We start from the raw sequence: 11,431 nt of genomic DNA, 5'->3' as shown, positions 1-11,431 counted from the left end.
TCTCCATCATGCAAAGAAACAAGCTAGAACTACAAAATGAGCACAAGATATACTTGATAACAGTGAGAATGACAAAATTGTGTGTGTGTGTGTGTGCGTGTGTGTGTGTAGGAAGGGAGTAATCCCTTGCCTTCTCCTATAAAGCTAATTCTGGTGTGAAATCTCTGGAGTTACTATTTTTTAAAATACAATTTGTAAATGTCGGTCTCTAATAGACTACTCAGATTTTTCTACTGTATTTCCGCAGGATTTGTTAAAACACAATTGATGGTTTCTAAAATTCTAGGTATAGTTCTTAAGATGACGGCCTTTTTCTTTACTTAGTGGAAACAAAGTTATTTATCTGATGCAAAATTCCTTTAACATACAGACTTTGTTTTCTTTTCCTTGGATACCTTAATATTATCTCAACACTAGTTCCTTCTTATATAAAGGATGACTAAGTGACAATTATTACACATTTAAATTATTCTAAATATAAAATAAGAAGTTCCATAATGTGTGTATTGGGGAAAAAGACCAAATAATTAGTAATTAATAATCTTGAACAATTTCTTAATTTCTAGTTTGTTGGAACACTCAACATTTCAATTCTGATGCAATGTAAAAACAAGACTTTAAAAAGCAAGAGACACTTTTGCTTTCCCAACATACACAATCAGCACCTGATTGGAAGCATGATAATACTGAGTTACTGTAATCGGTCATGCAATGGCAAAGAGATGGAATCCAGGTTTCACAACAGCCTAAGTTCACCCTGCTGAACAAACCAAATCAAGCACTGGTTCCATCCTCTTCAATAACCCGATTCATGCTGGTCCCATGGGTGATGTGAGTCATGGGGTTATTGGTGAGATCTCTGACACTGCTATGCCGGGACTGTTCATTGAGCCGGTGAGAACTGCTGTGTCTGGAGTGATCAGTAAGACGTGACATACTGCCATGAGGGAGCCTTTCCTCCATCCCTCTGTAACTGCAAGGAGTGTACCTAACACAGGAAAGTGCAGTTTGAGAAAGGCAACAAACCACTGGGAGAACATAATGTTATGATTGTACATAGAAATGACAAAGATATCAACTCGATGGCAGAAATAACAATTTTTTAAAAAAGATAATTCTCTGAGTTGGCTCAGGCCCTTGGCTCTGCCACTAGTGGTGTAGCAGGGCATTCAGCCAGGGAACGCTTCCTTCTCCCCTCCAACTCCTGGTTTCCACACTTCCTTCAAGTCTCAGCTAAATAGTCCCACCTTCTACAAGAAGACTTCCATAGTCCTCTTTAATCTTAGTGTCTTCCCTCTGAGACTACCCCCAATTTACCTTAATAAATACATAACGCCTGCTGTTCCCCCACCCCTACCCCAATGTAGACTATGAGCTCCTTGGGAATATGATCTGGTTTTTGCCTTTCTTTCACAGTGCCTGAGTGGTGCAGTGGATAGACCACCAGTGCAGGAGTCAGGAGGACCTGGGTTCAAATCTCACCTCAGACACTTGACACTCACTAGCTGTGTGACCTTGGGCAAGTCACTTAACCCCAATTGCCTCCTCCTGGGTCATCTCCAATCATCTTGATGAACATCTGGTCACTGGACTCAGATGGCTCTGGAGGAGAAGTGAGGCTGGTGACCTGCACAGACCTCCCTCACTCAAAACAAAGTCAAGTGCAAGTCATTTCTCTGACGGCATGGTCTTCTTCGGCAACGAAGGACGAACACATACAAGACATGAGAGGCAGCTAGGTGGCACAGGGGAGAGAGTGCTGGGCCTGGAGTCAGTCAGATTCATCTTCCTGAGTTCAACTCTGGTCTCAGACACTTACGAGCTATGTGATGCTGGGTAAGTCACTTCACTCTGTTCACCCCAGTTCCTCATTTATAAAATGAGCTGGAAAAGGAAATGGCAAACTACTCCAGTATCTCTGCCAAGCAAAACCCAAGTGGAGTTGCAAAGAGTCAGACATGACTGAAAACGACTGACACGCAACAACGAGATATGAGCACAAAGTCAATAAATGCTTGATTAATTTGATGTTCCAGTGGCACAGTCAATGGTTCTAAGTGATCTGCATTTGTATTTTAGTGTATTCATCTATGTACATTACAGATGCACATCTGATTACATATACACTATGTATGGACATGTCCACTATTGTCTTTCTTCATTTATCTCTCAGTGCCAATGCACATACTTATTATTCTTAGCTGTGAACAAGTATACAAAGTCAATGCCTTGAACTTGCCTAAGTAATGGCCAATACCTCATTTAAATCGGGACAGTAGGTAATCTGGCTAGGAGGTAGTCTTTTTTTTCTGTGCTTTGAAATTAATGAAATATATGGAAGCATTTAAATCACTTACCTGCCATCACGAGACCTGTGGAGACTGCCATGGTAGCTGCTCACTTTGCTGTGGACACTCCCTGCTTTGCTCCTCTGATCATCCACCATAGCCAGCTGTGTAGAAGAGGCATGTGTGGATGTTCCCTGGGTAGAAGTTCCTCTTGATTTTCGAATAATAGGAGTATTGGGATCCCTCAAAAGGGACTGGGCAAAATCAGGTTCCTGGAGGACTTGGCGACTCTCATTTACCATCCTAGAGGGGGGAAAGGGAACAAGCACTTATTACGTACCTACTATGGGCTAGGTACTAGGCTAAGCACTTTACTTCTCACGACAACCCTGTGAGATAGGTGCTCTTATAATTCCCAATTTTCTAGTTAAGGAAACTGAGACAGACAGATGTAATGTGCCCAGAGTCATACAGCTGTGTGTCTAAAGCTGGATTTCAATTTAAGTCTTTCTGACACCAGGCTCAACACTCAATCCATTTTACCACCTCACTGTCATTATGACTACATGCAAAATAGATGAACAAGCCAGGTTTATGTATGTTGTGAGGTTAATTATTAGCTCTAAAGGATGAATTTATAAAGGAGAGAGACATTTCACAATAAGATAACCAAGATTCAAATCAACCTAGTTTCACCCAAAGGGTGTACTGAAAAGACAAATGGTTTGGGAATCAGGAAACCACAGTTCTGATTCTAGTTCTTTGACTAACTAGCTGTGTGATACTAAGGAAATCAATCTCTTTAAAGCAAAGTCACCTCTTACATTAAACAATGTGCTAAACTCCAGAAATGACATCTAAGGCTTCTCCTGCCTTTGACACTGTTACTTTGGAAAAGAGATTTAACATTTTGAACCTTAAATTCTTTACCTGCAAAATTTGAATAAAAATACATGTCCTTACATGACTTAAAAAGTAGGCAAGCTCAAATAAGAGATTTTATTTTCATTTGAAAAGAATAAAGGGCTATATAAATTAACTCAGATTTTTCAGTATAATGGGCCTTCCCTTCAATATTCTAAGTGAAGTTTCATGATAAAGGTTGCCCTAAATGTCTTAGTGCAGTTTAAAGTTTTTATAAGTTTAAATATAAATTCAGTTAAATTTTTTAACCCCATGTTTTAGAACATGATTTTCCACCCTTATCAGTTAGTTCCTTTTATGAGGATTTCTTTGGTGAAGAGTTCAGATCTATGATTTTATCTGAGGAGGGACTTCCCTTAGTGGAGCCTCCTTCTACCAATGCTGACTGGCAACTCATCTATAACAGAGTTGCATAGGACGATGAGAAGTCAAGTGAATTTTGCCCATAGTCATCAGAGGCAGTACCCAAACCCAGGGCTTCCTGACTGCAAGGCTGCTCCTCTCTCCTCTGAATAGAATGACATGTTTGTTGAACAGGAGGCAGGGTAAAAAATTTTGTCAGAATGCTGGGATTTTTGCTATCTGCAGACTGTAAGCATTCATTTTATATTTTTTTTAAAAATGAAAACATACTGCTGTGTCAATCATAATTAGTGATTCCTGGCAAAGCTGTATCTTGCTTGCTTCTTCAAAGTCAAAATACATCAATATGAGCAACAAAGTAGAATTACTGAAAACATTATTTTCTTTTTTTAAAAAACGCTAATTTTTAAAAACTTACTCCTTTTTCCTGCGTCCATGAAAAAAGCTAGCCCATTCAAAGCATGTCTTTTTGCTTCCAACCCAAAAAATGGAGGGAATACCAACTATGAGAGCCATTAAATATTTCATCAGAAATAGAATTAGGTCTGGTCGACTCATTTGAGTTACCTACAGGAAGTGAAAGAAAAAAATGTAATTTAAACATCAAAGTTCACTCATTTAGTTTCAACTAACTAGTATGTTCTAGTTGTACCTTGCTTTATGCAATAGAAAACTGTGTAAATCAAATAACATTTTGATAGAATAAAGAGAATTTGTTTTTATAATAAATCATTTAGGTATTTTGCAAAATGATAATCTTTTTTATAGCTTTTCTTAAAATAAAGTATACCCGTATAAAACATTTCTTGATATGGAACAGGTAAGTTCTGTAAACTTGATTTTAAAATGAAATTTTATATCTCAAAATTCCACTGTTTGATTTTTATATAAAATGAGTTATGTTCCTATAGAAGAAGTTTTACATCCAAGATTTTAAATAAAAGTACCTTTAAATACATAATTAATCAATAACTATTTATTCAGCTTCTACAATTTGTATTATATAGCTAATATATAGTACTGTGAGAGACACAAAAGAAGCCTAAGACAGGTTTTTATGAAGTATACTGTTAAGCATTATAATGCACATAAAACAATTACAGTGCTGAATTACATAGGGAAGGGAGAGACATAGGATTTTAGATCTAGAGCTAGAAAGGACCTGAGAGGCATCTAGTTTAAACCCCTAATTTTGGTAGATGTCACATGGTCTATAGTACTTGTAAAGTCTTCCGGGTGGATATAGGATTCGAGCACAGTTCTTATGCATTTTCTTCTAGGATTCTGCTTATATAATCTGTTCCAGTGATCTATTTTCTATTTGTTATTTTGTCACAAAAATTCCAATTATGACCTTGACAGCTTAAATGATCTTTCACAAACCACCGCCACATGAAGGAAGTCCTAGAAATGTCTGTAGGGTTTTTTTTAATGCAGTCTTAAACATAACGTTTTATCAAAACTATAAAGGATCTTATTGGAGCATATCAAAGAAATTTAAAGAGCTTCAAATATCTTTCAACCATATATTTTATAAATATATTTTGTGTACAAATTCTACAAACTCTATATAACTTCCAATGATATTTCTCCTACAAGACAAATTTGCAATCACTCATCTGCAATTATGGACAACTATTGCATTTTCTTTAAGATTTTCTTGGAAAAATACCAAAGTAAAGGATTTTTTTGGGTTAACCAACAGTGGATACAAAGTTCTCCCCCAAAGGCTTTCTTAATGCTTCAAGTAATCTGCATATTTTTTCCTTGTGTGATGGAAACTTTACATACGCAAATGTAAATTCACCAATTCTAAGCTTACAAAATAGGTTTTTGAGAATCTCTGCTTTTAAATTGCACAAAAGAGAAGACCAGAGTTTCAGGAAAACACTTTGCAGAACCAGCTCCCCTCCAATTATATTTAATGCAATAAACTGCTCATTTACTTTGCCATTGTAATTTCCCCCCAGTTTTCATTTTTTATTCTGTGTATGTCTTTTTTTGACATATGCTTCTTAAAAGTAATAGATGGTAGAGTTTAATTTTTTTATCTAAGATAATACTTTTTTTTGTTTTACTACAATCCATTCACATCTAAAGTTATGAAAATTAGTTTTATATTTTCCTCCATTTTCCTCTAATATCAGTTTGCTTTTTGCTCCCCAAATTAGAATTATCTTTCTTCTTCTGTAAATAGATTATTTCATCTCTTCAGTTATTTTAGCCTAATTTTAAGGTAATCTTATTTCCAGCAACTCTTTTCCTCTCACACTCAAACCTAATCTCCTTTTTGTTACCTCTTTTCCTAATTTTGGAATTTTGCTTAACTTTTAAGTTCCTTTTTCTTTCTTTCTTTTATCTACTTATATAATTCTTCCCCCTTTTGGGTAAGTGGTCAAGTAAAATCAACATTCTTCTCTTCCCCTTCAACATGTTTTGATAATTTTAAAAACTTTATTTTCTGTATCTTTTCCTAAAAAGATTCTTTTATTCATTCTTTTCATTTATCTTCTCTTTCTGTCTATCCCATACTTTTATTCTTTGATTCATAGCCCTTGTATTTATTTTTTCCTTCACTAATCTTTATATTTCTCCTGGAATTAAAAGCTTCTCAAGTACCTATTTTTGGGTTCCCTCTTCTAAATATTTTCCGTGTTATAGCTTTAGAGATATTGTCCTTAGTCACTGCAGTTCCTGTAGATGACAGAGATGATACTGCTCCATGGTTGGAATTTTCCTACGCCCCTGATTGTGTAGGTCGTTAATAACTTCGCCTTCCCATGGTTACTTTCCCTTCATTTGCCATGAAATCTCCTCACTACTTCCTTACTTTCTCACTCTTCTGGGTGTCATATAACACCTAGAGCTCTGATTCTCATTTTTCTGGGACAAGATGAGTGGTCTCACCAAATCCCTGCAGATTATACTCATTGATAGGTCTTCTTTCTTTATAAACTACCTCTCTTTCTCATGGAAGCATTTATCAGTGGTACCCCCTCTGACTAATAAGATTCTCTCTTTCTTTGATCTGCTCCCTCCCTCTGCCTCTGTCCATTCTCCTAAAGGTTTTCTTCTTCCTGAGAGAATAAAAGAGTTATTTTCTGATCACTATTAATCTTTAACTTGATTGAAGTACACCAATAACCCTTTTCCTTCTCCTTTCCTCTTTTACACACTCTTCCATTTTGTAATTTAATCTCACAAAAAAAACCTGATTTACCTATAGGTGGGGTCACTGTGAGGTTTAATCCATGATGTGTGAATTCTTTTTCTCTACCATCACATCTACTTGCCTTCTGCTATTAGCTTTATCTCTTTATGCATTTTTAGAAAGAAATCTCAATAGTCTCTCTGTTGTTATTTTGTTGTTGTCCTTGGTTGCTGTATTTGTTTACCTTTCTTGTATTTCCATTGTTTGGGGGTATTTGAGAAGTAAATCATTTGTCTAAATTTGGTTTTCTTTCTAGAAATGTTTCAAAACACTTCTTTTATTGCAATCCATATTTTTTTCACTTACAGATAAGATCAAATTTGTAAGGTGTGCCACTTTGGGTAGTATCTTAAGCTCTTTTGCTTTTTAGATCACATTATTCTATTCCCTTCTACAGTTTCTGGTAGGTGCAGAATAGCATTGGACTATTTTAAATTTCTTCCCATTGTATTTGAAGGTCACTTTCTCCTGGTCATTTGTGGAATGTGTTGTTTATAAATGGAATGGTTAAATTATGCATTATATGTCATGGAGTTTGCAGTGTAAGTTTTTTTCCCCCTGAAGATCTATGGATTCTTTTGATTGGTACTTTGTTTTCAGTGTTGAAAACTTCTGGGTAGTTTTCTTGTACCATTTCTTTTGTAATTATGTTGAATTTTTTTTGAGTTGGTACACTCTCTTCACACCCCCCCCCCACTTAGTAGTATTTTTTTTTCCAATTACATTAAAAATAGTTTTCAACATTCACTTTTATAAAATTCTGCATTCTATTTTTTCTCTCTCCCTCCCTCCTTCCCCTCTCCCCAAAATAGCAAGCAATCTGAGATAGGCTATACATGTAAAATCATATTAAACATATTTCCATATTAGTCATATTGTGAAAGAATCAGAACAAAAAGGAAAAATCATGAGAAGGAAAAAAAACAAACCAAAAAAATAGTATGCTTCAGTCTGTGTTCAAACTTCATAGTTCTTTCTCTGGATGTGGATAGTATTTTCCATCATGAGTCTATTGGAATTGTTTTAGATCATTGTATTGCTGAGAAGAGCTAAATCTATCAAAGCTGATCATTACACAATATTGCTGTTACTGCGTACAATGTTCTTCTGGCTCTGCATACTTCACTCAACATTAGTTCAATTGACATATTATGGTCTTTTGGAAAATCTATGATTCTTAAGTTGTCTTTATGCATCCTGTCTTCAAAATCAGTATGTTTTGCTTGTGAAGAATGCTTTTTAAAATGTTATTTATTGCTTTTTGTCTTCTTTCAGATTGTCCTTCACTTATATGTACTTGTGTTCCCAATCTGCTATTTCCTTTTGTTTTATTGGTGAGACTTGATGCTATGGATTCAACTTTTTCTATTCTGTCAATTATTTCTGCTATAAGGCCATAAATTCTGATTTCGCAATTCTTATTTCTATTTTTAACCATTCAAGAACATCTTCCTCTGGTTCCACTCTCTCTTAGAAATTCACAGAGTCCTTTGCCTCATCAAGTATTGATTTATTTTCTTTTGTCTTTCAATATTTGTTCATAGATGTCTGGACTATGTTACTTGATCTGGAGGCCATATTCCCTGTTGTTATTAATATCTTCCCTGTTGCTCTACCTGCTTGTGCTCAAAGTCTTTTTTTCTTTCACCTAAGATATCTGATAATTCCAGTTTTTTTCCTTTATATTTCCCTACTGCTCTCTATGACCCCTTCCTCTTTGATAAATTTCCCTGAGAGATGGAGTTCAAAACCTTGTTAACCTCCTCCCCTCTGTTCAATTCACATTTCACAGGCTTCGGTCTTTACCCCAAGTGACTCCTGGGGGAACAGAATTGGTCTTAGCTGGATGTTGGGATTTTTTCCTCAGGCTTAATGAACTGAGCACTCAGTCACCCACATGTATCCCATTCTCAAGAACTGTTCCTCAGTTTTATGGCAGAGTTTTTGTTGTAGCAGAGTATAGCCACACTGTTGTTTCAGCCAGTTTTGTTTCTACCAAAAAGTTTCTGCCTTTTGATTTTCCACAATCCTGGGAGAAGTTTAAGGTAGGAGAGCTGAGTTCTGTTGTATGCATGTGAGTCAACTTGTACACCCTTCCCTGAAAAGGAGAGGAGTACTGCATGAGCAAGTTAGGAGTTAGGTATCAATCTTCTCTGCTGTTAGTTCATAAAGTTTTTACCTTGTTAGGGGTTCTGGTTGTCCTAGACTGTGAAGATAGCTGAAACTGCTTTATCTCTTGTGCATAATTACTGTTTTGGAGAAGTTTGAGAGGTCATGAGCATTAGAGAAAATGTCTAGTGCTCCATCTTGTTCTTCACATCTGCCCATTTACTCTAAATCCCTTTCTCCTGAACCCAAACAAGACTGAGTATTTCCTGAATACCGTTAGAAACTTAACTTCAAGCACCTATTTGTTTAATTTAATTCTTATTTTCAGTTGTACAATTTCTGTGATGTGCCCTTATTATCCCTGTCCCCACAACCATCTGGTGTCAGAAAAAAACTTCTCTCTCTACATTTTAATATTTGTTCTTTCACTTTATAATGTAGCTCCTAATAATGTGCAGCACTCAACATCCCTCTGAAGTGCTGGATATGGCAGTGATTTGACAAAAGTAAATTTCAGACTTTTGGCTCGCTAGTGGATGGAGCTCTCCCTGGTGCTTAAGAAAACTCACTTTTTCAGGAAATCTTGGTCAATAGTCAATAAACATTTATCAAGTGCCTACTATGTGCCAGATCCTCTGCTAAGCACTGGAGATACAAGGAAGGAAATAAAATAGTCCCTGCCCTCAAGAAGCTCACAACCTAATGGGAGAAGACTACACTACAAAAGAAGCTGAAAAGGATGGGGGTGGGATACAGAGAAAGGGTACCTAGCATGGGGCATGATAATGTCCTACAGCTGAGATAGGAAATTATCTGAGGATAATGAGAAGAGATGAGTTACAGAATTGATTTCACTTTACAGAATGATGAATTTCTGGACATCATGTAATCCAGGAGAGCAGTTGGGTGGCAAATGATGAGCTGAACGTCCTCAGCATTCTCCTTAAATGGTGGAGGATTTGGGAGGAGCTCTGTGATGTCTACTTTTTACCCTCTCTAATCAGAGGAAGGGAGAGAACCAAGCATCTTGTGCTAATGGTAACACTTGTATGAAGTTGGTACTTCCCCTGAAAATTAGGGAACCTTAAGTATACAAGTGATTTTTGCTACTTCTTCAGGTTCTTTTATTTTCACAATGGAGCAGGAAGGGTGAAAACCTAACCTGAGATAAAGGGAAAAAAACAAAGACAAAGACTACTGCAGAAAGAAGTAACCAGAAATACCTGAAAGACTCTTCTCTCCACGCCCTGTGTATTTATTTCACACACACACACACACACACACACACACACACACACACACACACACACTCAAAAACAAAGAAACAACTGGATTCACAAAATCCATTCATCTGAGGGTTGGTAGCAGGGGGAGAGGAAAGAATGGCATAGGAGAACAAGGGAAGTATTCAAATTAGCAAAGCACTGGCAAAAGCTAGAAAATTGTTGCTGAAAACATCTATCATTTTAGATTTGCAATACTATTAAAAACCCAGATATGAATGTCAAAAAATTACTGCCCCATACTTTGAATAAGAAAATAAAATACCAAATTCTCGTAAATAACATTGGAAAAGTGCAGAAAGCCCTTGGCAGAGTGAGTCCTACTTTTCTTGGGTGAAACTAACCACCAATGCCTGTCCCCAAACTCAAACTCTTTGGTGGTAGTTTGGTAGGTGCTTTCAGTATAGCAGTAGATAAGTGTGTTGAAGGGAGTTTCTCTGTAGCAGATGAGCTACCCAGGGAAGACTGAAGGTAAATTATCTTGTGAAAATCTGTTGCTAGGTAGATCACTAAAAAGAGATGCAACTAGAAGTGGTACATTTTTCCAGGGCTTTTCATTTCACTTATTCTGATGATGTACAGAGGAAAGATGATAGAGAAAAAGTGGCTGATAATAATGTAATAAGACTGCAGAACAAATTCAAAGTAATAGGCACAATTCCTTTCAATGTTGTGTAATCAATAGCACATTTCAATTTCTTTGTTGAACTAGTGGTACTCAGAAAAAGAATGAGTAGAGAAGCAATAAGGGACTGACCAACTGGCCAATAAGATGGATTGGGAAGAAACTCACAAACGTTTCCCGGATCAGGAAAAGGATCTGTAGCAAGAGGCTGAGAAGGATGTCAGTGATGATCTTCATGGTATTTGGAAACAGGTAAGGCTTCCTCCCCAACATTTCAAATGCCAGGAAATTTCCTGGAAACAGATGGCATTAAGAGCAAATACCCCGCAGCACTGAAGATAAGGTGAGAGACTAGCCAAGACCAGAAATCTCCATGCAGAAAGGGTCTCCAAATAATGTGAGTTGTTACTGACTGAAGCAGGGACTGTGGCTCACTCTCCTGGTTATACTCTTCACGCTAGGCTGTCTAATAATAGGACCCTCCTCTGATGGGTCCTAGCATCCAGACTGGAGGTGCAAATGACCCAGATGGAATCCTTCATTTCTCTGGCAAGGTTATGAAAAACATTTTGACACTCTCAGTCATCTCTACTTATGTATCACTTCTGCCATCCCCTAATTATAGGGA

General features: G+C 36.8%; 1 protein-coding gene and 1 pseudogene across 1 annotated transcript in view; both read right to left on the bottom strand.

The window, feature by feature from the left end:
- Window positions 1-309: 309 nt before the first annotated feature.
- The window catches only part of FZD3 (frizzled class receptor 3), an 80,012-nt gene continuing 68,890 nt past the window's right edge, over window positions 310-11,431 (bottom strand). Inside the window, exons 5-7 of the mRNA XM_072634809.1 lie at window positions 3,994-4,142; window positions 2,358-2,591; window positions 310-988 (exon numbers count right to left, since the gene is read on the bottom strand). Of these exons, the coding sequence (XP_072490910.1) occupies window positions 775-988; window positions 2,358-2,591; window positions 3,994-4,142 (597 nt within the window). The 3' untranslated portion in view covers window positions 310-774. The remainder of the gene's footprint in view (window positions 989-2,357; window positions 2,592-3,993; window positions 4,143-11,431) is intronic.
- LOC140520687 (etoposide-induced protein 2.4 homolog pseudogene) lies at window positions 10,421-11,389 on the bottom strand (annotated as a pseudogene).

The sequence above is a fragment of the Notamacropus eugenii genome, chromosome 1 (assembly GCF_028372415.1).
Source record: "Notamacropus eugenii isolate mMacEug1 chromosome 1, mMacEug1.pri_v2, whole genome shotgun sequence".
Classification (NCBI taxonomy): domain Eukaryota; kingdom Metazoa; phylum Chordata; class Mammalia; order Diprotodontia; family Macropodidae; genus Notamacropus; species Notamacropus eugenii.
The sequence above is the reverse complement of the archived record's forward strand: the minus strand, read 5'-3'. Positions and strand labels throughout refer to the sequence as shown.